Source organism: Mchenga conophoros, linkage group LG14 (assembly GCF_057382185.1).
Source record: "Mchenga conophoros isolate Kocher_MC1m ecotype Shallow Benthic linkage group LG14, M_conophoros_male_GT1.1, whole genome shotgun sequence".
Classification (NCBI taxonomy): Eukaryota; Metazoa; Chordata; class Actinopteri; order Cichliformes; family Cichlidae; genus Mchenga; species Mchenga conophoros.
Genome location: NC_140539.1, coordinates 7,946,322 through 7,973,496, shown reverse-complemented (window position 1 = coordinate 7,973,496; position 27,175 = coordinate 7,946,322). Strand labels below are relative to the sequence as shown.

Here is a 27,175-nt window from a genome sequence, read left to right as displayed (position 1 = left end):
AACATCTATGCAAAGCACTGAGATCTGTCGCTTGGTCAGGATTAAGCCCTCTCTTAGCTTCCAGGTTAGCAAAAGTGTCACTGGAGATATTCAAATACATCCCTCCACAGATGTTGATGAATTCTACAAAAATAAAAAACAGGTTGTTAAAAACACTTGAACTTCACAACTCATTATATGAAATATCGTAGTATACAGTACAATGAAATGTCAGATTAGCATTGTGTGTCATATCACAGGCAAGTTTAGACCCTTTAATAATAGTAAAAGCTTTAAAAAATATATTATTTTCTGGAATAGTCTATCTTTTTCTAACTTATCTATTGACGACAGTACAGGATAGAATGAAAACAGGTTTTAAGTCCAGTGTTGTTGTTGATGCCATGATGTTACAGTGCGCTCACACAGAGGGAGGTTTGTCATTAATAGGCTCAATAAGACTTTCATTGTTGTGATAAAAAAGAAGATGCAGAGATTTAAAGCACACTTTAACTGAAACATTAAAAAACTTCAAATTGTTCTGATGATGCCAGGTTAAAACCTTACTGTTTAACAGTGTGTACTGTTAAACAGTAAGGTTACAGTAAAGGGATGAGTGTGAAGAAACAGTAAGGTCTTAAGTGTTACCCAGAGGTTGATTTTAAACCGCTGTCTGTGTGGTTTTACACATAAAAATAACTACGTTTATACGAACACTATTTTGCATGAGCTAATGATTATATACATTAAACAAACACCCAGGCAGGAATCTCCCACCACCGAGGAGCTCGACACCGCGCGTTGTCATGGCGACAAGCATCCCATCTTAAATTTGTCTATAAAGGTGAATTCGGGCTTCGCGCACTGGTTTGTGTGCGGGTGTCGTGCTCGTGACGTCTTGCTCTTTTGTGACCGTCAGTAACCCATGCGGTCATGTCGAGCCTTCCTTCCATGTCGGCCGGCCCCTAGCACGCGCCACCTCCGCGAGTCCAATCATAACTCAAAGAATGCCCACCCTCTCCCTCCCAACCCGCCATCCAAGTCGTCCTCGTACAACAACACAGCGCGCGTGTCACTTCCGGACCGGGCAGCGCACAGCATCAGCAGGCAGAGTGAGAGCCGATGGATGAACATATGAACGGAGCCGTCACAGACAGAGCCTGAGCACAGACACGCTGAAGACGTGCCAGCGATAAACTAACAGAAACATTTACCGGTAAGTTTCCTCGTCGTTTTGTGACGAGCACACAGGATGCTGTGGCACCGTCAAGCTACACTAAAAAATGAAGATCTACTCTGAAAGTAAGAAACTTTATGCGTCTAAAAACAAAAACAGGTCTAAGAGGTTTATTAAATGATGTTGAATGTCACATGTTCTAAATATTTGGGAGCTAACTTAGAGGCCTGCCAAATAAAAGAGCCAGTGACTGGGGGGATTTTATGTACTAAGTATTTTAAATAGCAGTTTTGCTATTAGCTTTCTGACTTGTTTCGTTGCAGGTAAAGATAAATAATGCCCATAATTATTGTTTTTATTGTTTTTTATTTTATTTTTCTTCTTAAATGAAATGTGGGCATTACCTCCCATGTTGTAAAGTGTTTTACTTTAGAATTTGAAACCGGAAGTGTAACTGACGGTAACTGGTTTGTGTTGAATGTTGCAGCTGGAACATCTGTGGCTCACTGCTGAGCCCACTGAACTGATAAAGTCATTGAAATTTCACAACATGTTACATGTCTTTGGCCTCACTCTTAAGCCTCAACAAGGAATGATTTATGCCCCTTAAAATAATTTTGTAACATTTCTTCATGAGCTAATATAGGTCAGCTTATTACAGTCTTAATTTTTTTTGATGTGGAAACTTTTATAAATGTCCCTTTTCCATCTCTCCTTTGGTATTCACATTTACCCAATTACGAAAAGCAGACAAGTGGAGCACATTTTAAAAGAACATTTGTTGTACTCAAAGGCCCAGAGCGGAAAGTGTGTCAACCTCACCGCAATCCTTGCTCTAACACGTACAATCCTAACCTGCTGGCTGCTTTTAGTTTCTATTTACACAGCTGACGGGAACTTGCCTGTGGTGGCAGTTATCAAATGATGCAGGTCCTTTAGAGTGCTCCTGTACCTAGAGACAGAGACGCTGTTGTCTTGCAGAGGATGGTCCGATGTGATCAGCAAACCCACACACACACACACACACACACACACACACGCACTCCTTCCTGCAAGCCAAGACACTAGTCTACTTCACTGTGCTGTTATAAAACACATCTGAAGCTGGGTATGGAGGGGAAACAAGGATTTTTATTTAAATTTACTGTGATTTTTCTGCTTAACTGTGAACACCCTCTAAGCTCATATCGGAGAAAGAAATAAGTTGTTGATTGGCATGCATGCCAGTAGTTTGTGTCACCACAGAAGCAGAGTAAAGCTGCAGTCTGATCCGCATAATCCAAGCAATTGTGTTTTGTGCTTTCACTCTTGTTGAAATCACACTTCATTGGTTTTGATTGTGTCATTATTTTAAATCTGGGCCCTCAAACCAAACACAAACATACGAACGAACCTCATATCCTATTTCTTTTTACACACACACACACACACACACACACACACACACACACACACACACACACACACAACCCCGTTCAGCTAGCTTAGTGTGGACCTTCATTGACATGATGGTTTCCCTAGCCCCTTTACCATTAAAAATGAATGCCTAACCCTAACCCTTACCCTAAACCTAACCATAACCTAATTGTAACCCTGACACTAAAACCACATTTTGAGCCTCAAAAAGGCCTTCAAACTTGTGAGCACCGGTGTGTGTGTCCTCACAAGTGACTGTTGGTTCTCACAAGTATAGTAGAATGCAGATTTCGGTCCTCACAAAGATAGCTAGACAGGAACACACACACACAGAGTGTGACCCTCTAGCCTTGAGGTGCCCCATTTCAGAGTCGATTGACCCACACAGCAAACGGCTCAAGGATTATATTTGCTAACCCTGACCCCGATTGTTTCCGTTCGGTGCATTGTTTCGCCACAATGTCCTTGTTAAAGTTTCTGCAAGGTTTCGAGACCGCCTGCTTAGCTGAGTGGGTGTAAGCACTGTGACGTGTGCACACAAAAGACCCCATTCACGCCATCTCCTGAGGAAGCAAAGATTCCCTCACACACACAGGCGCACACACAGGCGCACACACATGCCGGCTCACCCCACCACTACGTAGACCGTACCACTATATTACTCAATTAATCCAGTGATTAACTCAGTGAGTGGAGACTGCCTGCAAATCTCTTGCTGTTGCATAAAGCTAACTATTCAGTAACCATTAGTCTACATGTTATGTATACCCATTCTTGAATGCAGGCGATTAGAGCCAGCCTTGTTATTGGTTGCAGTTTTGCAGTTTAGACTCTTGATCCTTCTTTTTCTTTGCAAAGACATAGTGCAGCTGGTGTGTAAATCAGGCTGCATGTGGTTGTGAAAAGCCTCTTCTAAACCATCAGTAGGTCAGGATGCTGTCTTATGGTCAGCAAATGGCTATTTAGGGCAGTTAGTGATGTAGAACCAGGACCATCAATCTTTTATTTATGCTAACTTGAGTATATTTAATGTAGCCAAGTGAAATCTGACCTTCATAATATGAGTTATGAAGCCTATAAGCACATAGGTTTGGGGTGCAACTTGGTACTTTTTAAACTGCCTTATTTTTTCCAACATTTTTTAGCCTGTATGTGTCCATGAAGATATCTTACGTTCAATTTTGAGGGCTGAAAAATTGAATTACATTTTATTTATGTACCGCCAAATCACAGCAACAGTTGCCTCGACAAATTTGGGCAGTGCGAAACATGCAGGTGGGCAAGTGGCTGGACCTAAACAAGTTTCAGCATTTCAAAGGTCAATTTCTTAGCTACATTTTGATACAAGGCTCATCCTCATCCTTCTGTGTCAAAATAAAATTTGTATCGTCTAATGTTTTTAATGGCTTCATTTAATACGCTAAAGCTATCGTATAAAAAATTAACTGATTCTGAAGGCGTCAAGTGGAACTCACTGGTTTTTTTGGAAAGGTAGTGAAGTTATCAGGTCCCTTCTCTGCCCTTGCGCAAACTAACTAATGGTACCTGGTAACACACACAACCACTGTTAAGTTTTAAATATTGTTCAAGATGCAACAATGCTGGACATTGTGTGTTTTTTAGAATTCAAAATGGGAGTATTACTCCTCTGTAAAGGTTCGTGAGGGTCTGCAAATGCAGGATGCAGAGGGACGTTAAATCGCAAAAGATGAACCTTTAATAGCTGAGATAGACAAAGTCCAAAGGGCTTCAAAACCACAGCAGGATTCTAAAAAACAGAGAGCAAAAGAGGAACAAGTAAAGAGCAAATGGAGAACTGATAAGGAGAGAAGCAATACTGTTTAAACAGAGGTGAAAATGATCAGGCACAGGGGAATCTTATGAGCGCTACGCAGATGTCCACAAAGAAGCAAGGAAAATCTGTATAAACAAACAGAGACTTTTTTAACCCCTCCCCCCATCAACCCCCCCCCCCCCCAAAAAAAAACAACAACAAAAAAAACCAGGAAGGACAGTGCTGTAAAATAGTATTACCCTTTCACGATTAATTTTTTTATTTTTTTTATAATTTTCACACATACGTGTTTCAGACAGTAGAAAAAAAAGCAGAAATGTGAGAACAAACAACAGCTATGAAACATGCTTTCTAGGGCATAGTATGCAAACTTTCATGGTCACACTCTCACAATTTCTTTCCTCTACTGACACTGTGTGTGAGAGAGAGAGAAGGTGTTGTGATATTTTGATACCATGGTAGTATTTGCTGAGTATTGTTTGCAATGCCCTTTGTTTCAACCTCATCTCCTTTTGCCGTGAAACTAGATACTAAGGTTGGAGGGAAAACACCAACAAATCACTCTTTTACCTATCACTCCCTTGCAGAAGATGTTTATGTGAAGACCATCTGGTTTTTGTGTCAGAACTCAGGATGTAGAAGACTTCTGTGTAAAATTTCTAGGTCTTGTGAGTGCATTTTTATTGCCCTTGCTGAACAAAGGATTCCAACTGTCAGGACACCACCCCACCCAGTGGGCAGGGTCTGAACTGAAACTTGTTGTCTGCCTATAAAAAACTGCTGCACAAAGAATAAACTTTGAGTTAGTTTGGAATGACAATTTAGAACAGTCTCCGCGTCTTTTTGTTCTTCCAAACTGCTCCCGGTACTCCGGCCGGTACCGTAATTAACCGTTGATCATGCTTGAGAATATTTTAATTTTGTTATAGGTTAAAGGATGAACTCTGATGATAAAAGCCCACGCCTCAGAGAAACCCGGAATGGAGTTTCTGTCAGAAGGGAAGAGATAAGCCAACAAGAAAAGCTTCCCAACAAATATTTATTGCTCCTATTTTAGTGACGGAAAGATGCCAACTGACCTCAAAGTCCTGACCAAAGCCAAAGCAGCTGAACTCTGATACTAACTAGAGCTATGAAGTTTAAAAGATGTCAATGTTTGTTTAGCAGTAAGGGATCTCTAAAGACATGACGGGGGGACATTGTGTTTTCTGGAGTAAAATTCAGTATGTCTGGGTCTATCCTGCTAAACTTTCTCAATTTTTTTTTAAATCTCTCTGTTAAATGTTCTCAATTTTTAAAAAATCCACTACAATAAAAGCACTGTATCATTAGAACTAAACTAAATTAAAACACAAATCACTGGGCCTTTAACCTATGCCATGGTATGAAATGTGTCAAAGTGAAGGACAGAGTCACTGAGTTCAGAAGAAAAACAGATTTTAACTTTATTGCTTAATGGAAGTCAGGAGTCATTTTTAACTCATTCACTGCCATTGACGTCTATAGACGTCAATTGAAAAACTTACGTTGACTGCCATTGACGTCTATAGACGTCAATTACGTTTTTCAATGGGAGGGGCCAGAATACAACCTCGGGCAGCTTGTCAGTGAATTTTATTTTTTCATATATTTGTAAATAAATTGTTTTGATAAAACATAACCTTTCTCAGTGTTATTTCTGTTTTATAGAAGTGAAAAACTATTTTATATGTTAGAGGTGTCACAAAGCAAGAAATATTAGTGTCAAAGGCACTTTTCTGCTTGAAATGTATTTTTCACAAAAAGCTCGTTTTCTCCCTTTTTTTGGTCAAAACAGGCATTTTTGGTGGAACCCACCTCTCTTCTACAGCTGATTACTAAAGAATGGAAAATGGTAGAAACAAGCTTTTTTTTTTGGATGAAAGAAGAGAGTCTGTTCTTCATTTTGGTAGGTTCAGCGTTTATATGATCATAACACACAGTTTTCTGTGGCTCTTCAAAAATGAGTAAAAATGCTCAAAAACCCTGGCAGTGGGGAGTTACCTGATTTGAAAATGGCTGGCAGTGAATGAGTTAACAACTAGCAGAAGATAGTGGAAATTATTTGATATTTTACAGGAGATCTAAGCCATCTGTTCCTCGTTGACACTGAGCAGCAGTGGAAGAAGTTGTAGTCTGCCAGCACCATGCCTTCCTGAATCTTTTTCCTCTTGTTTAATAGATTGTTTAGCACAGTGCCGCTCATCCATTGTCTTTATTTCCTTGAGCTCCACTTTGAGCAAAAGAAAAATGACAAATGGGACAGTGGGGCCAACAAACGAACACTGAAGAGTGATGGGGTAAAACTTGTGTTCCACCAGGGTACAGTTTTGGTAAGCTTTAGCATCCTGTGATGAAGCAGGGCGTCCTTGCTGGGTAACGAGACACCAGGAAGAACCACAGAGCTGCAGAGAAAGGAGTCCATGTCCCACAGGGAACAGATGGTGGTCTGGGAGAGCAGTGCTGGTAAAATCTTTGATTTATTTATGAGTCTCAAAGGGACACTCGTGGGATGAGTGTGTACAGGAGGAAGGTGGGCACAGTGTGTGTGTTTTTCAGCGGGCAATTTTGTTTGAGAGGTGGGGGAACAATGTGAAGCGGCAAGATGAGCCTCTTCCTCCTATGAATAATAAATTACTGCTGCTAAAACGGACTGTTGTAGAGTGTGAATGTGCGCACATACACACACAAGCTGTTTTGACAGACGGTGTTATTTTAGCTGCACAGCTGCAAAGACGGCCGATGGCCTGAATAGAAACATCAATATACATTATGGTTATTTGTCATAGTAGTGCCCATAAATAACACCTTAAGAACCTTATTAACCCAGAAACTAAGAGAATAACAAATAATACATAATATAGCACAGAGCTGAGTAGCGAAAACAGCTTATCAAAAAGAGTTAACTAGCCTAAAACCAAAGAGGGGGCTGATTCTCTGATCGCATAGTCTTATGGTTGCAGTCTATGAAAATAGCTCACTTAAACTGTTGTACTTTACTGATAGGTTTATAGTCTCCATCACTAGTTTAATGCCTTGGTAAATATAACATCATGCTCATATTGTATCAACAAGTGGTTAAGTGGTTGCCAGTAGTGATGACAGTTTTAAGATAAGCATTTTTCCAGCTCAGTCACCACACCTAACAGCCAGATCGTCATATTATTCGGCTGTTGGGTGTGGGTATCCTAGTAATCCACAGTAATCGTGATCTGGTGTCTGTGGTGTCTCAGAGTCAATGAGACATTCTTCTACAGCTTGGCATGACATTTAATTTACTTGAATCACTGTAATTATTAACTCATTCACTGCCAGGGTTTTTGAGCATTTTTACTCATTTTTGAAGAGCCACAGAAAACTGTGTGTTATGATCATATAAACGCTGAACCTACCAATATGAAGAACAGACTCTCTTCTTTCATCCAAAAAAAAAGCTTGTTTCTACCATTTTCCATTCTTTAGTAATCAGCTGTAGAAGAGAGGTGGGTTCCACCAAAAATGCCTGTTTTGACCAAAAAAAGGGAGAAAACGAGCTTTTTGTGAAAAATACATTTCAAGCAGTCTGATATTCACTGACAAGCTGCCCGAGGTTGTATTCTAGCCCCTCCCATTGAAAAACGTAATTGACGTCTATAGACGTCAATGGCAGTGAATGAGTTAATAGAGGTGAAGACATTTTAAATGTTTGGTTATACTGGGAACTAGTTTTATTTACCAGTCCTGTTTTCTCACCCCAAATTTGAAATCATTGTTTCTCTTGACAAAAGAAACTGTTTAACGTGACTCATCCTCAACATTCTGTACTAAAATCAGTCAGTGCAGTCCTAATGCTGTGCCTCTTGGATGGCAAATTTACATTTAGTTTTCTGTATATAGAGTCATGGTAAACATTAAAGTAAGCTCTCTTTAAATTCTGAGGTTTTGTGTATCAGGACATGAAAAAAAAATCTGGTCTTAAACTCAGATGAATGAAAACACGTCCTCATTTCTTCTACAACTACATGCTTTCAGATAATTTAAAAAATCCCATTGATGGGATAGTGTAAGATTTCAGTCAACGTAGGCTTTTTAAATTGCAAAATAATCTCAACTCAAAATTCACTTAATGTTTTGCTTTTTCCTTCATGGTGTGAAATAAACATTCATGCTGAGCCTATTATTTTTTAGTTCATTGACCAGGTTCTGTATCTATCTTGAAAATTAGATATTGGCACTTTACACTAACTGGTACCTATTGGTAAGGCGCTTTTATATTGACATGATAATGTTGCCTAATTGCCTTCATGGGTTATAGGGAACTACACTTACCAGGAAGTCTGTAAGATAACCTTAACGCTAATCTCTGTTCAGGACTCTGGATAGCTCCCAAACTCATCTTCTGTAGGTTACAGTCTCCGTCACCAAGTGCATACCTGTTCTGTGTGTGTGTCTGAAGAAGCTAGGGATGAGGTGAAATTTCAAAGATACGCACACACAATACAGCCACCTTTTACCCAGTGAAGTAGATGTGAGGTAGTCCCTCTACGCAAACCTCATCACATTCTCTCTAAATTTTACATCATGGAGTTTAACGGGTGGATTCTTGAGCTATAGCTTGTTCCCTGTTCTTATCTGCTCCTGACTTGGCTATCTCCTTCTGTCGAGTTGCTTGAATCCTGTCACACAGCCCACATGTAGACTTTCAGAAACCTCACAGTTAGTGTAGTTTATGTCTGTTATAGCTGACCTTTTTACTTTTTTCACTTCTTCCTACGTGTCCCCATCCTTTTTGATTTGTTTCTCCTTATATTTCCTCTCTGGTCTCCTTCCTCACCCCTTCATCTGTCTGTGTTGTTTTGCTGTCTTCGACACTAACAGTGACTGACATTGACTGATGTGCTCTCTTCTTTGGCGTGAGTGCACCGGACACAGGAGTTGCAGGGTGGGGAAGGAACATTTGAGTAAGAGAGTCGGTGTGTAACACCATCTCTTGCCAATAACATAATAACAAGCTTCTGCTTTACTATCAGCGAGAACATGTGAGACAGTGCTTTGTTTCAGTTTCAGAATGAATCTCTTGGAAAACCACAGGAGTGTTGTAGACACAAGCATAATTTTGAAACTAGTTTAAAAATTTCCTCTAATGCCATGTTGTGGATATTTTTTAGGAGTATTGCAGAGCTGTGGGCATTGCATTAGCAGAAAGGGAGAATTGAGAAGGCAACAGAAGAAACAAGGGAGCAACTGAACCAGCACGAGCAGGCACTTCTTCCCCGCTCTCTTCTCTCTGCTTGTCACAGCTTTGCCAAGATGAAGCTGAAAGAGGACCTGAACCCCATGCTGCTGCTCCTCTTCCACCTCATGGTGTGGATCTACACCGTCATCACCTTTCTGCCTTCCTACCTCCTTAGCTGGGTGTCCAGACCTGACGGGAATTTCTACGGCTCAGAGGAGGAGAGAGCCAAGAGAGCCAAAGCTCGTTCGGTCCTGGGACAACCAGAGGGACCATACCGAGCAGTGAGCTCCATGAAGAAGCTGGTCACATCTCTACATCCGGGAGTGGACACACTGGATAAGATGTTCGAGTACGCAGCCATGAGGTTTCCCCACAGAGACTGCCTTGGGACAAGAGAGGTGATTAGCGAGGAAGATGAGCGACAAAGCAACGGGAAGGTGTTCAAGAAGGTAAAAAATGATATGGAAGTGAGGAAGTAAATGTTGTGTTGTAGTAGCAGTGTAGCTAAAAAGGGGCTATCCAACATTCTATTACAGGTACTTAAAGGACTACACACTTTTATCTGTCCCTTAAGTATGCAGCTGCAAACAGCATTTAAATTTAAGAAGTATGTCTGCTTACAAATGGGGTAATAGAAATAGCATAAGAAGGTGCACAGAGAGTGATATTAGAAGTGGCACGGAAACTGAAAGACTCACTATGCAGTTGCAAGTTGTGGGGTTGGAAGTTGCATCTAGAGCCGGGAGAATGGTGGAAAAAGGAAGGATTGCATTCGTTGAATCATACAAAGCTGCTCTAGAGTTCAAGAATAAAAATATTGATTTTGAAATAAGTAAAATGGGTACAATTTCAGGATTTGTCAGGAAATATCTTATGAAAGGTACCGTATATATAAAACACAAGTTTTATATATATCCAACGGATGAATATTTACCATTTTTATTAATTTCTTTCCCATGTGGGATAACATAGAAGATACTAAATTGCAACCCATAAACACCCTTGTGTGTAGCTCCATGTAGGAAAATTGCATCGACAGTGGTTCAGTTATAATTCATATTTTCATAATGACTGTGGTATGGATCTGTGAACTGCATTAACACCCAGCGTGCAAACCTCATTTAAAGCTTGTTTAAACAAGCTTTGCCTCATTTCTTTATCTAGTGTGAGTTATGTTAGCAACGTGCCTGTTAAAGCATAGCATTGAAATACATGGCACCTTTTCTTTAAATCTAACAGGCCCAGCTCTCAGCCCCCAACCTCACATTAAAAAAAAACATCTTTTATGTATTTAGGATGAATACCTGAAAACCAGCTACGCAGTGTAGCTTTTAATAAAAGTTACTCACTCTAGACTAAAAAGAGCTTTTGCTGTGAACTATTTTCATCTGCAGATTACTGTTTATTATTGAAGGATCCTGTTATTCAAGTGCAATGCTGTGCAACACTGTGGCTCAGTCGTGTATTTGTAAGACAATAGTTTTAGAGAGTTATTACTCAATGTGTGGATTTCTATGGTGTGATATGAAAACATCATATCCATTGGATAATAAGCAAGAGATTGCATAGCCATGTTGGACAGGGTGTCAGTCAGTGTAAGGAAGCCTCTGATAGGGACTGGGCAAAGAGCAGAAGGATTCTGAGATGTCAATCAATAGGCAAGCTGTCAAGCTTACAGCTTTCAGAAACTAATGAAGAAAAAAGGAGGCTAGACATTTTTCATATTCTAAAAAATAAAGTTTGTAAAATTCCAAATGTCTTCAAAATGTTCCTCTGTGACTTCTCTTGGCCTGCTGTCTAGACAAACCTCTTGTTAATGTTTAAAATGTTCAAAATCCACTTCCAGATGCTGCTACTCTTTCAGCTGACAGCTTGTCTTGTAGACCACTTATTTCCTTCCATCCATCCATTCGCTTCCGCTTATCCTTTTCAGGGTCGCGGGGGGCGCTGGAGCCTATCCCAGCTGTCATAGGGCGAGAGGCAGGGTACGCCCTGGACAGGTCGCCAGTCTGTCACAGGGACAGACAACCATTCGCACTCACATTCATTCACACCTAGTGGCAATTTGGATTATCCAATTAACCTATCCCCACAAGCTGCATGTCTTTGGACGGTGGGAGGAAGCCGGAGTACCCGGAGGGAACCCACGCAAACACGGGGAGAACATGCAAAGTCCACACAGAAAGACCCCGGCCTGATGGTGGAATTGAACTCAGGGCCTTCTTGCTGTGCGGCAACGGTGCTAACGACCGTGCCACCGTGCTGCACTTATTTCCTTCAACCTTGCAAATGTTAGGACAGAGGGTAGAGTATGAATACGAAGTAGCAAAATCAAAACAGTAAAAAAAAGTATTTGTTATTAATCCAGAATTAGTGTAAATTGGAGCAGAAAGAAAGGAAGAAGACTTCTGCTTTCAAGATTTTTGGCTATGTTTTCTTCTTCAGTGTGCCTGCACAGTTAGGTGTTTATGTTACTTGTGAATTACCTCATTAAACCCAGTGGCCTGATCCCTGTAATCCATTGAATCTCCACTGTTGAAACACTTATTGCTGCAATAGTGCATAATTAGGCTGTTTAGCTAGCTATTGTTCCCAACCAGTGGAAAACAGCACCGTGTAGTCACTGTGGCTCTGTGTCCTTCTGCGTGTTTATGTGCACTGACATTTCTTAACCATTAGGAGCCGGTATAAGCTCACTAATACATGTGCAGGCAGCTCTCTGAACATAATGAGTGGTGAAGAGAATATCCAGAAGCCTATGCTTATCTTTCTCTCGTGCAGCTGATGACCGTGACATGCAGCAGCATGAGAATGACAGCAAGAGGAAGTACTTCTGTTTGGCAACAGTGGACAGTTGCTCCCTTTCCTGTGACTTCTTAATAAGGAACAGGCCAAGCATGTGACTGTGGGATGGGACACAGGAGCAGGGCTTTGCAACAGTTCAGTGGCTTTTTTAAGGAGATAATAGATTTGCATCATTCCATCTTTCAGTTTCTTACCATTCATCTTTTTCCTTGCTCTGTTCCTTTAATAAAACCCTGTATATTTGACAAAATGAATGAATAAAACCCATTAACACTTATACTTTGTCTTCATTGAGACTGGAAACAGTTTTCTCTTACTTGACAGCAAGATATTTATGCGTCTTTCTCCGGCCTCCCCTCTTTCCAACACCCCTGCAGGTAATTCTGGGCGAGTACCGCTGGCTCTCCTACAAGGACACCCTCACGGCAGCCTCCCATCTGGGCAGCGGTCTGGCGGCGTTGGGGCAGCGGCCTAAAACCAACATCGCTATCTTCTGTGAGACACGAGCAGAGTGGATAATAGCTGCCCAGGCTTGTTTCACATACAACTTCCCATGTAAGTCCAGGTTTCTCTGAGGACTTAAACATGCAGCGAACATTGCATACATAATGCTAACACAAGGACAGAAACATCGATCTCTCTATACTACTATGCATCTTTTTGTTTCATATGGACTTTCCATTTGCCCTCCTTTACACTACAGTGGTCCCTCCTTTATCACGGGTGTTACGTTCTAAAAAATAACCCGCAATAGGTGAAATCCACGAAGTAGCGAACTTTATTTTTTACAATTATTATAGACGTTTCTCTCTTGTTTAAACACTCTCAAAGTTCTCTCAAAGAAAAATATATCCAGTATTATAGAATGAAACCAAAGATCACACTCTGTTTTCAGGCCCAGACCCTGGGAATAGAGCAGCTGCGAGAGAATACAACATTAATGAATCAATGGTACGGAAGTAGAGGAAGCAAGAAGAATGAGTTGAGTAAAGTTTGACTTATCCGACTGTTTGGTTTCGCTTAATGCGCCTTATAATCCTTTGATGTCAACACTGTTGTTTTTGTTTTCTTCTGCTAGCGAAGATTTAAATTTGACAAGCTGGATGCATTCTGTACTGTACAGGAGACACGGCACGAGACTGAATGAAAATGGTCTACAGTCGATCAGGACGCAGAACACAATGCGCTGTAAAAAAACAAAAACAAAAAAAACATGCAAAATTGCACAAAAAAAAATCAGCAAAACAGCGAGGCTGCGAAAAGTGAACCACGATGTAGCGAGGGACCACTGTATACAGATGTGTAATGGAGAGGAGTGTGTGTCTGTGTGTGTTATTTTGGGTCCTGTTGCCAGTGCAGCCCGAGCTGCTGTCAGGTACTGTTAGTTTTTCTTGGTGTTACTTGTGACAAATGCTAACTGACATTCAGCCTACAATCCACCCTTATAGCAGTATGTCCAGAGCTGAAGTTAAGGCCTCCTCAGTTCAGTGTTACTTCAGAAGTAGGCGAGCCCAGATGTGGGACACAGGAGGCATCAGCTTAAAATTACAAACCCAGTCAGGTACATAAAAACACAGGGAAGAGGTTATAGGTGAGAATCACCAGACACCGAATGATACAATATTATCACAATACTTAACTCTCGATATGCTGGGTATTTCAGTAATATATATTGTGATTAATCATGTTTTCTCACTTCAGTTGTTTTTTTGCTGAAAAATAAGATATTCAAGCATACCAACACTGTCACTAAAACTGCAATACATGTTCCCATAAAATGGAACCCATCTGATAACGGTCTGATATTACTCACATATCTGTCTGCAATTGTATGGGGTCAATTTATGACAATTACAGTGGGGCAAAAAAGTATTTAGTCAGCTACCGATTGTGCAAGTTCCCCCACTTAAAATGATGACAGAGGTCAGTAATTTGCACCAGAGGTACACTTCAACTGTGAGAGACAGAATGTGAAAAAAAATCCATGAATCCACATGGTAGGATTTGTAAAGAATTTATTCGTGAATTAGGGTGGAAAATAAGTATTTGGTCACCTCAAACAAGGAAAATCTCTGGCTCCCACAGACCTGTAACGTCTTCTGTAAGAAGCTTTTCTGTCCCCCACTCGTTACCTGTATGAATGGCACCTGTTTGAACTCATCATCTGTATAAAAGACACCTGTCCACAGCCTCAAACAGTCAGACTCCAAACTCCGCCATGGCCAAGACCAAAGAGCTTTCGAAGGACACCAGGAAAAGTATTGTAGACCTGCACCAGACTGGGAAGAGTGAATCTACAATAGGCAAGCAGCTTGGTGTGAAAAAATCAACTGTGGGAGCAATCATCAGAAAATGGAAGACATACAAGACCACTGATAATCTCCCTCGATCTGGGGCTCCACGCAAGATCTCATCCCGTGGGGTCAAAATGATCATGAGAACGGTGAGCAAAGATCCCAGAACCACACGGGGGGACCTGGTGAATGACCTGCAGAGAGCTGGGACCAAAGTAACAAAGGTCACCATCAGTAACACACTACAACGGCAGGGAATCAAATCCCGCAGTGCCAGACGTGTTCCGCTGCTGAAGCCAGTGCATGTCCAGGCCCGTCTGAAGTTTGCCAGAGAGCACATGGATGATACAGCAGAGGATTGGGAGAATGTCATGTGGTCAGATGAAACCAAAGTAGAACTTTTTGGTATAAACTCAACTCGTCGTGTTTGGAGGAAGACGAATACTGAGTTGCATCCCAAGAACACCATACCTACTGTGAAGCATGGGGGTGGAAACATCATGCTATGGGGCTGTTTTTCTGCCAAGGGGACAGGACGACTGATCTGTGTTAAGGACAGAATGAATGGGGCCATGTATCGTGAGATTTTGAGCCAAAACCTCCTTCCATCAGTGAGAACTTTGAAGATGAAACGAGGCTGGGTCTTCCAACATGACAATGATCCAAAACACACCGCCCGGGCAACAAAGGAGTGGCTCCATAAGAAGCATTTGAAAGTCCTGGAGTGGCCTAGCCAGTCTCCAGACCTCAACCTCATAGAAAATCTGTGGCGGGAGTTGAAAGTCCGTGTTGCTCGGCGACATCCCCAAAACATCACTGCTCTCGAGAAGATCTGCATGGATGAATGGGCCAAAATACCAGCTACTGTGTGTGCAAACCTGGTAAAGACCTATAGTAAACGTTTGACCTCTGTTATTGCCAACAAAGGTTATGTTACAAAGTATTGAGTTGTATTTTTGTTATTGACCAAATACTTATTTTCCACCCTGATTTACGAATAAATTCTTTACAAATCCTACCATGTGGATTCATGGATTTTTTTTTCACATTCTGTCTCTCACAGTTGAAGTGTACCTCTGGTGCAAATCACTGACCTCTGTCATCATTTTAGGTGGGGGAACTTGCACAATCGGTGGCTGACTAAATACTTTTTTGCCCCACTGTATATCCTATTTATTTCTGATAATACAACAATTAACTGCAATAAAGGATCAAAAATCACATACCCGTTGCTCTCTACATAGACAGAAATTTGCATTTAATATTTACATTTGCACTCTGAAACATTTGTATTCTACAGAAACATAACAACCAGCACTTGAGTTGTGCTCGGGTGCAATCACATTGTGATCATAAGCGGCCATGAGTGTGCAACAGCCTCAACTCTGGGCAACCATTTAACCATCACAAGCCATAATTAGTCACAGAATGTGGGAAAAAAAGCAGCCACCAGTTTGTTTTTTTGGAGATGAAAGGCGGTTGCTGTCCTATTTTACTTGTGTGACTGAGCTCTTAGGGGGAAGATTTGTTTCCAGTGTTTCCAGTGTTGATGTTTCAAGTTTTCTTAGATAATGTTATCTCAGGAGTGTGGTGAAGGGGATGAGCTCTCTCAATCGTAGTATTTTTTTTAGAGTAGTTGAACTTTTTTTTTTTTTTTTAAATATTGATATTCGGTGTCCCTGTATGGATACAATATTGCCAAACAAAATATAGCAGTGCTCTGCTGTATGGATTTTTTTCCATTACTCCTACTGTTTTTTTTTTTTAAATCCAGGAACAAAAGAAAGAAGCAATAAATAAAGTAGGCTCAATAGAATGGTATGAAAGCAATAAACAGACTCGTGACGTGGGAAACTGCTGGACCACATTCACATGAGGGACTGATTGGCTCATAATAGACATCCCAGCATCAATAAACATGCACCAGAGGCACTCAGACACAAATTGTAACACATCCTGGATAATTTTATTAGGGAACTAAAATGTTTTAATTTAGATAATATACCAACCTTGTTCCCACAACAATTCCAACTATACTTATAAATTGACTTGTAGTTATATTGCTTTTCTACTACAAGCTTCATTCACACATGCAGCACTTTTATTTTATGCCTTTAGATGCTTTGTTATCATCATTATCATTATCAAATTTTGGCCCATAGACTGGATGAGCCAGGAATCGAACCCTTAAACCTTTCATTTAGTATCTGACCCACTCTACACTTGTAAGCCACAGGTACCTGCCGTGTAACTTTGTCATTCCCCAAGTAAAAGGTGTTTGATGTATTCACAGGTGTTACAGTAAAAAGTCCTAATGAAGAGTATCTTTTGAAAAGTAAGAGTGCCTACAGTAAAACAGGCTGACAAATGGATCTGCTTTTTTCACGGACATACAGATAATTTGTACATTATCATGTGCTTTCAGTTTTGGCTATATGGTTTGTATTCTCTGTATTCTCTTCCTTTTGGTCTTTCCCTCTGAGTAGCTCTAAATAAGTCTGGATGTGGCAGATTTATAGCCATTTTTGTGTGTGTGCATGTGTGTGTGTGTTTGAAAATGTGTTTGTGTGTGTTTGCATGTTAGTGGTTTCATGTTAGTGGACAACTTGTAACATGGAGGGCCCAGCTGAGACAGAAGAAGGTCAATTTGTCCCTTCTGCTTCGGCGTTATATAAGTGTCCCATTTCTCCTCCTTTGGTGCTTTCTCTTTTCCCCATCCGTTTTTCCCGAGTTCTTGTTAGGAAAAGATGCTCAAACGCTGACAAGAGTACATTTTTGAAAAAAATAATTATACACTAATGGTGTTTGTACTTGTACGGCACTCATACACTTAGCAAAAACGTGTCTTGTGTAATGGAAAGTGGTTCGTTCGGTGTAGTTTTTCATTTCTTCCACTGAATGAATCATTCAGTGTTAGGCAAAGCTGATTTATCTTCTTAATGTGTGTTTCTGGGGACGTCAAGAATCACGACAATAAAAGCCACCGAGGATTACTTGGAAGAAAGAAAAGCAAAGCAAAGATCTTCTCTCGCTCTGAATAAAAACGTTAATAATCAGAGAGAGCAAAGCAGCTGTGGGCTTCAGCATGATTTACTCTTTAATATGTTCCATAGCAAAGACTGCAGCACCTTTTATTCATCACAAGCTTCAACGGCAGTTCGTTAAATCTTTTTGATTACCCATAAAGGACCCTTTTGTTCGGGCTATCCACTTTAATTTAAGCTCCATTAAACTGTCATTCTCATAAAAGACACAGCCATCCAAGCCAAGAAAGCATCTTTATATTTCATCTTCCTCTGATGCAAACACAAACAGTGGGAGAGTGGAAAAGCCAGGGGCAGTGGACAGCACACAGAGGCCTTAAAGGTTGGAAAGAGCAGCAGAGGAAGAAACAGAGGGGAGGAAGGAGAAGAAGACAAGTGAGGGCCAATGGCGTCAGAAGAGGGGTGAGAGAGTCTACGTGAGCATCTGATGTTGACAGAGGCATCAAGGAGTCAGCCAAAGGCCCCCAGTGAACTCACATACTTAGTGTGTGTGTATGTTTTCATTGTACTTCATATTCACTGTACATTGGCTCAGAAGGCCAACTTTTGTGAGCTGTCTACTCTACCGTATATAAGTTACATAAAAGGTGTATCACAAGCATCAGCTGCACAGCAGAGCTCCCCCTCGCAGAGTCAAGGATAGGCTTCTCTTTCAAGATGTCATTTGTTGTATCAAACTAAAAAAAAACGAGTCCAGACTCCACTTTGTTGCTACTTAGTGGAATCTGGATGTTTGCTAAGCTTCCTGTACTAACATCTAGTGTGTGACAGTGTGTGTATGTGTTAAGCTTGGGCCACATTGAATGTTTAGATCTCACGGCTGGAGGTGTCATGGCTCTCCCTCTCACACACACGGTCACCCGCACACAGCAGCAGCGCAGGAAGTGTTGGAGCTCCATGACGCAAGATTTTGATGTCACAAATCCCTGTCCCATAAACCCCTGTGTCTGTGTCAGAGCCGGGACGCAGGGTTGCAGACTATGTTATTCTGTGCTAGCCTGCTTCTGTTGCTGTCAGTGTATCTACTGTTGTTTCCTCTTGTTACTTTTTTCTCCTTCTTTCCTTCCTCTGTTTTTTTTGTCTCCTGCTCTCATCTTTTAAAACAAACACATTCTTCAGCTGAGCGCTAATTATATTATGTTTTTTTCAGTTTTTCTGTGTAAATGTGCATCCTGTCTAATGTGAAGAAGAAATAATTGCAGTTTTTATAAAATGTATTAAGTTTCAGGGAATCATTCACAACAAGGACATGCAGCAAAAGCTTTTTTTAAATCATAAGAATGAAGAAAATTCGAGGCAAACGATTAAGTCAATCACAGTTATGTTAGTACCCGTTAAGTACCTCAGTGAGACACCAGGCTGAATAATAATCGCAAGCTGGACATGAAGCAAAATCAGTACTGTTATTGTTTTTATTTAACAACTTGAAGGGGGGAAGGGGGGGGGGGGGGTCCGTGCAGGAAGAGACTAGAAGCAAACAGAGAACAAATTCTGCAACATGTGGTGTCAACAGGTGAAATAACCATTAGTGACACAATGCGAGCAAGTCCCACAATAACTTTGAGTCAAGCAATTAAATTTATTTAGAATTAAATCACAACAGATTTCACCTTAATAACATAAGGAAAAGACTATAACATTAAAGAACTTGCCAATAGTCATGAGCAAGCACTAGGTGATAGCAAGAAACCTCTAAGAGGTCCAAGCTCAGGGAGAGGCAGCCATCTGCTGTCACGAGATGGGGGTGAGGGGAAAGAGAAGGGGAAATTGAAGTGATATAATTGAAGTGACTAATAATGAAAGCATAGGATACCAATGAATTTGGAACATCTGCTTATGCATGCAGCGGTTTATATATTTAGCTAAGTAAAAGAAAAACAATTGTAGGAATCATATGGATAGTGAAGTGAGGTTTTATTGTCTGTATTTTAGTTGTGGAGGATTAAAATATCTTTTAATGGGCCTGTGGTCCTGTTTTCTAAAAATGCACAGTATTCCTCGTTGGGTACAGGTAAATGTTTATGGTCTTAAATTTGCTCTAAAAATTGACAGAGTGGAAAAAATGCAAAGGAAGAAAGAGACCATACATATGGTGAACATTTGGTATGGTGTGAACATATAACACACACAGCCAATCAAACATGCATAAGAAGATTGAAGGGAAATTGTCCAAATTTAAATAAGTGTTTTTTAATGTTGTGATTTTTAACCCCTTTTGATTATACTTCTCTAGGGAAACCATGTTTTTTTGCCCCAAGTAGAGAAGAGAAAACCTTTATTTTAACTTTCTTCTGCTGAGAAGTTTTGTAAAAGCACATAAACATAATTCACTTAAAAACTTTATGATCTGCGTTTGGGAATTTAAACTACATACTCAGTTGTGCTTATGATCTGGGGATATTTTTGTCATGTTTTGAGTCCCTTTGATCCTTTTTATTCCCTTCAAGGCAAATCATAATGCTGAAACATCCAGTGATATTTTAGAAAATCAAAAGCTTCTAAATTTGTGGCACTAAATCGGGCCGTTTCCTGTTTAAAAATGACATGACCCTTCATGCACATGCAGATAGCACAAAGAACGTGAAGAACGTCTGTACAGAGTCAACATAGTCGACCCCATACAAACACCTCTGGTTCCAAAATGCAGTTTTATAAAGATGTTAAACAAGCACATATAGGTGCATCATTTGGGTGTTCAGAGTTTGACCAGTCTTCAGATCAAGTCTTCCCAAAGAGGCACAATGTTGTGTAACCAAAGTAGATCATATCCATAACATATGAGCCATGAGGCAAGAGTCAATATCTGGTTTTAAAGGACGGCTTGAAACGCTAACCCTGGTTTGCTGAGTGCATGCATTCATGCAACCACACAGTGCTTCATTAGACATATGCACTTAGTCAAAACAGTAAACCCTCTCTAACATCAGTACTTGTTTATATCCCCCAAAGAGTACTTATCATGCAACGAGAGCCGTTTGGCTCGGAAGCTTTAGCAGCAGCCTCTGGAGGTGCCTGAAGAGCTCATCTGAGTGAGAGGGGCCTAAATCAGGGACACTGAGGATTGTAGACAGTCAGCACGTACATGGTCCATCTTCACATGTCTGCGCGGTCACTGTGTTCACACACAGACAGGCTTGTCTTGAATTAACGCAGTTTAGATAAACAGCCCATCCTGCCTCTTGCACATCACATTAAGTCCACCTTTGCCTCACGCTTCATAGTGGCAGATGAGTACATTTGGATGTGGGTCCTGTGTATGCATGTATATATTTTGCTGGACTACGATGTGGAAAGCAAATTTGCCTGTGGGGCCATTAATGTTTTAGTCTATTATACTCTAATGCGCTTTTTCTGTGTCCCTGTGGGTTGCAGTGGTCACCATTTACTCCACATTGGGAGGTCCCGCCATTGCCCACGGGCTGAATGAGACTCAGGTGACCCACATCATCACCAGCAGGGAGCTTCTGGAGACCAGACTCAAGGTTAGAATACACAGAGTAAATTCTCTCTGCAAATCTTTTTTCACAGGAAATTTATTTTTCATCACAAAGTATAAGAAACTACTAGACAAAGCCGTATAAAGCAGCGAACATTACAGTGACAAACATCATTGTGTGGACAAATATCTCATATATCTGATCTTCTGAGGAAACGTCGGAGCCAAAGAGCCAACGAGCCAAAGAACACAATGTTCAGCGCTGACAGAACAGAGAAGTTGCAGCGTCCCATAACAGAGTTGTAAATGTTAGAAGACACGTGCCGAATACTTTGGCATGTTTTGGCCAGGTTCAGTGCCAAGACAAGCAGTGCTCCTGCATTTCATCTTTCCATTTTTATTGAGGCGGCATAAACAGAATGTTCCTTTGTTCACTTGTTCACAGAAAAACCGACTCTTTATCTTTTGTCAATATAGAAACAACATATATCAAGATGGCATGTTTGTTGTGTGTGTGTGCGTGTGTGCATGCGTGTGTGTGTCTGTGTGTCAGGCCATCCTAACAGACGTTCCAAGGCTGCAACACATCATTGTAGTGGACAATGCACCGACTGCGTGGCCCGGCTATCCACGTGGCATCAGCATCCACAACATGGCTGCGGTTCAGAAGCTGGGAGCCAGGCACGAGAATGGTAGGTTTTGTCTGTGTGTCTGTTCATTGATTTATGTGAAGTTTGCTTTCAAGAGTTCATGACTCACAGAATTAGGATTGCTCCGTTTTAAAACATTAAAAAAGTATTTAGCTGCTTGCCCATTAAGAAAAAGGTTTTCTCTACAGTTTTGTGTATCATGGTGAGTCACAGTGACAATTAGTCACCACACGCCACTTGAGATAAAGCACTTTCTTGCAGGACATTAACAGTGTAAACAGATCTATGTAGTGTTTAATATTTTCCACGTTACTTCACTATGGCAAAATGCCATTTTCCAGTGAAGGATTTTGGAGCTCTAAGGAGGCATTTTGATCTGAAATTGTGGCCTTAACTATAGTTTGACAAAAAAACCCTCTTAAAAGCCTTTAGAAGTACGGTGTGAATATTTTTTAACTGAAATAAATAAAAGACGCAAAATATGAGAAGAACAACAGTCATACACTAAATCAAATAAAATACAAGTCATAAAGTTTCATAAGGTGTCACTGAAGAGAAGAAGAGATTGAAAGAAGAGCTTTAAAAATCAGACAGAGGCCGGCCTAATGTGCAAAGGCAGATCATTCCACATTCTGGGAGCCACAACAGTTTTAAGCACACTCAAGAGCAGTTCATCAGATGAAAACGGGTGGGTGCAAAAGAATGCAGGAGCTCAGAGAGTTGCGGAAGGGCAAGACCAATGAGGCCTTTAAAAGGGAAGAAAAGACATTTAAAATGAATCCTAAAATGTTAGGGCAGACAGTGGAGTGAGGCTACAATGGTTTCAGAATCAGCCTGGAAACAGTCGGCTTTGTTTTGGCCAGCTGCCTCAATTGGAAAAAGCTTGATTTAGCCACTGCCCTGATCTCACTGTTAAGCTGAATGGTCAGCAGCACACAACACACCATATTATTTGTCAGATAATTCCACTGTAAAAGCTCCAAAAGGCTCCAGCAGCACAAACACAGCTGAAGGGTCCAGTTCAGTGACTTCAATCAGTGTTCATGAGGCCTAGCGGAGATCAGTCAGGTGTAGCTGCCACTGTCCACACCTGACAGTCCAAGCATCCACCACTCATGTGGCTGTTTTGAAGAGGAAACTATCCTTACACTTCAGTATCAGGCTCTAAACATACTTTTTATTACAGTTAGTTTTTTAACACGCGGGCATACAGGGACTGACTCTCTTTTGGATGCAGCCTGACTAGAAGAACTGCAGAACTGCCGCTTCATTTTTGTTTTCCTCTGAGGTTACAGTCAAGCTCAAGTCAAAAGAGAGCTACACCTACACCACACAGCTGTCCTAACTTTGCTAGTGTGGTTTCTGTGACTAAGCAGCGCTCTGTTAATGGATCTGGCAGCATTTCTGGTGGAAACCAAACTTTACATTCCTCCCTGTGCCACTTGGGACACAGACAGCAGCTTGCAGTGCTTCTGTTTTCCCATGGATACAGATTTTCAAAACCGAATGTCTATTTCGTTTATTCAGTTATATATACACATTGAATTATTTTTCTTTTAAAAGTGTATTCATCAACATCATCAACTAATAAAATGACAGTTGGCCACTTGGGGGCAGCAGAAGCAACCTACAACACACTTGTTACAAGCTTAAAGTGAATAAAAGCAAGTTAAACAAATCTATTATCAGGCAGTGCTGTTATAACTTATAAAAGACAAAAAAACAAACAAACAGCAGAGTGCCTTGAAGAGAAGCACCTTTCCAACTAAGAGGTCCTAAAACACTACCGTTCACAGCACGTGTTTTAATCTGCCAGGCTTTTTGACGTAGCCATCTCTTCCTCTCAAGTAAATGAAATAGTCAGGGCTTGTTTCTTGGGGGCATGGAGTGGGGGCAGATTGGTATCTGGCCCATTAGGTCATGTGAAGAAGGAAGTGCTAACATCTGTGTCAGATTAAGGTTGATACCGTGCATGCTCAGTTAGCACACAGATAAGGAAGAGGCCATCACCCATCTTCACTTTTTATTGAGGCCCCTTGAACTGACTGACCCAAAACATGTCTAGCTGGTAGAGTCATGTGCAGATAAAGGGAGAAGGAAGTAGGAAGGGAGGATAGAGCGCTGGGATATAGGCGAGGGTCATGTTTACACATGGCGCTATTAACTTCACATGACATCAGCTTTCGGAGTGCACACGCCTCATATCCACATCTCTGGAGGGAGAGAAGCGATGTCTGCCCTTGTGACTATGATGCACTTTACTTCATCCTTTGGTTTGTCAGTGCCTGCTGAGCTTGAGCCTCTTAGATCTGTTTTTGTTCTCGGCAGAAAGCGAAAAACAAAAACCAATCTCTTGTTTCCCAACTGGTTCTGTTCCCGCTGGAAACTGACTTGCTCTTTACTTATTTATTCAGACCGTAGGAGTCCAAGAGAGGGATCAGAAGGCAAGAGATTCATCATATTGTGCTCTGCTGTCTAGACATGCGAATGTCCTTTTCACTGCCTTTATCTGCTGTGTTCTTTGATGTAAAGAAACATTCACAGCAGCTTTTCTTGTACTTGATCACATGTTTTGATTGTTAACCTTACCTGCTGGGAGGCAGTGATGAAAACAGACTGCAACTGAAATCATGGGTGGAAAGGGAAGCTGTGTTAGGCTGCATTCAGCCTGACTGTGCTGAATGCATAAAAAAAGTCATGCACAACTTTTGCTACAGTGCAATGTCAAGGAATATACCAACTCTTTGCAGTAGCCAGTAAAACACATGCAGTTGTACAGTTCTTGGTAAAAGTTGGAAACCAGGAAGTTCTATAGTTTATGGAAAATTATCCTACTTCTTAATTCCTTTATGTCCTCATCAAATCATTTCCTAATCATTTCACAGATTCAATCACTAGTTTTAAATCATATTGAATACAGAATGATGTTTCTGTATTCAAAAAATGATTAAAAAAAAAGAAGAAGCCTGGTTTCTTTGGGCAGGTCAGCACTGTGATTGACAGGTCACTATAATATATAACCGTACAGTGTTTGTCTTAGCCAGTGCTAATCGCATCTGGTGTCAAATCATCAAGATGATCATAAATACTTGACTAGCTGATGTGTAACATCTGTTACTCAGCGACGTTTTTTTGAGGACCGATACTCGAAAATCTAAAATTTATGCCTACATTCACCCTCAGCCTTGTGCACGCCACGTGACAGCTAGAGAATCATTCTCACGCAAATATGTTGGCCTGAAAGAAGATTTGGACCTACACACAGTTTTTAAAGTCTGCACACACCATACTGTTAACATACTTGTCATCAAATGGGCACAGCTCAAATAGTTTAAAAAAAAAAGGGGCAACCATGATTAAAGAGGAACAACCGAGCATAAGGAAGAGTGTAAGGAGGGAGAAGAGAATAGATAAGAAAGGACAGACAGCAGCAAACGACATGAGAAAGAGAAAAGATCAACACGTGCAAATGGTGTTTTTGGCGAACGCACTTATTTAAACTCTGCATTGTGCCAGATGTGTTACCTGATTAGTTGAAATTAGGTTATTTAATTTCTGAGATAACCATTTAACATTTCTGTGTGTTTGACCCTTAAGTCATGGGGTTTTTCCTACATACAAAAAGACTTTTTTTTAGCCAGCACACACACAACAAATGAACCGTGTTTCTGGGGATTGTTTAAAAATTGGTTCATTTTTGTGCTATAAACCATTAATCCAGTTCTGCCACCACCTTTCTCTGTTGACATTCCAGCAACACGTGAGCGCAAGACCCCGCTGCCCTCGGACATTGCAGTCATCATGTACACCAGCGGATCCACAGGCATTCCAAAGGGCGTTATGATCTCCCACAGCAACATCATCGCTGGGATTACAGGAATGGCCGAGAGGATTCCCAACCTGTGGTAAAGACCTCAAACGTGCTTATTATACCACACCCCGGGATATGGTCTAATAGTTTTGGGTTTTAAATGTAATGATTTTTGACTCATCTGTTTGTAAAATATGGAGGCAGTTTTGCAGGGAAATTCACTTTCCAAAGCAGCTTATCTCCTCTGCTACACGTCCAAGCAGAATCACCAGCCAGCAAACATACAGATTAGAACATGCCATTTAGGTTTGTTCATTAACAGAAGAGTGTGATGCACTGGATTACTGGAAGCAGAAGAAATATAATCAAAACTGTAATCAAAACACTGTAATCAAAACTAAGCTGAGGTCAATGTTCAAATTTCTCTCTTCTGCATGTTTCAAAGGAATATTTTAACTAACATTATGGGAAATATGCTTGTTCAGCTGGTATCATCATGCAGCTCAATTGCTTATATTAAAAGAGAAACTGACCCGTCTCCGGGGATTAAGATGGGAGTGAGAGGAAACAGAAAAGGGAGGGAGTTTAGTATGAGTAGAGGAACAATGTGGGAGAAAAGGAGTCAGGGTGAGATGGATGGAGGTTAAAGGGGTTTAGTTGTGACAGTCTCAGTCGATCTTATGAAAATGTTGGATTTCCTTTGTGGATTAAGTAACACGGCTATGTAAATCTCCCCCTCATTCATGGCTTGAATGTACAACATGTTCACTAAAATGGAAATTTCCCCAAAATTTGGTTGTTACTTGAGTTGAGATGAATATGTTTTCAGTAGGTGAACTCAAAGGAAATGTAGCTCATAAACAGTATATATCTTGAAAATATGACTAATGTATAACTTGCAATAGTTTGTCTTAGTACTGATTCAGCTTGATGAAATAAACGACTGATTAATTTCACTAAAGGGTCATTCTGTCTCAAATCAACCAACCAAATTCGAATTGAATATACAGACTGTAATGATTGCTGTTAATTTCAGTTTTTTTTAGCAAATACCTTTTCAAATAATTATTTTTTCCAAACACCATTGACCCACTTTCATGCAGTTTGCCTTGCACATTGAAATCTGTGGCAATGTTTGAACAATACAAAAAATAAAAAATATATGCATATATATCTTAAAAAGTGTTTTATATATAAAGGTAAAGTTTTTACGCAAATTGGGAAAGGTGAAGCAGGAAGCCTTCTAGAAATTGTCTGACTGGAGATGGGATGACCCTAAGACCTTCATGTCCGCGGTAGTCTCAAACATTTAATAGCCCACATCAAATCGGGGGTTTTGAAGTCTGCGTGTGTTTTTAGTGAAGAAGACACCTACATCGGCTACCTGCCTCTTGCCCATGTACTGGAGCTCAGTGCAGAGCTCGTATGTGTGTCTCATGGCTGTAGGATTGGCTATTCATCGCCTCAGACTCTTGCTGACCAGGTAAAACCTCTCATCTGTATCATCTGAAGTGCATTCTGGTTTTAGGGTTGAC

At 40.7% G+C, this 27,175-nt stretch overlaps 1 protein-coding gene across 1 annotated transcript in view; it reads left to right on the top strand.

Annotated features, from left to right (window-relative positions):
- The first annotated feature begins 992 nt into the window (after positions 1-992).
- acsl3a (acyl-CoA synthetase long chain family member 3a) overlaps positions 993-27,175 on the top strand; it is a 41,641-nt gene continuing 15,458 nt past the window's right edge. The window contains exons 1-7 of the mRNA XM_085245016.1: positions 993-1,195; positions 9,533-10,049; positions 12,783-12,960; positions 21,116-21,225; positions 21,733-21,871; positions 25,584-25,734; positions 27,000-27,123. Coding sequence (XP_085101142.1) covers positions 9,675-10,049; positions 12,783-12,960; positions 21,116-21,225; positions 21,733-21,871; positions 25,584-25,734; positions 27,000-27,123 — 1,077 coding nt within the window. The 5' untranslated portion in view covers positions 993-1,195; positions 9,533-9,674. The remainder of the gene's footprint in view (positions 1,196-9,532; positions 10,050-12,782; positions 12,961-21,115; positions 21,226-21,732; positions 21,872-25,583; positions 25,735-26,999; positions 27,124-27,175) is intronic.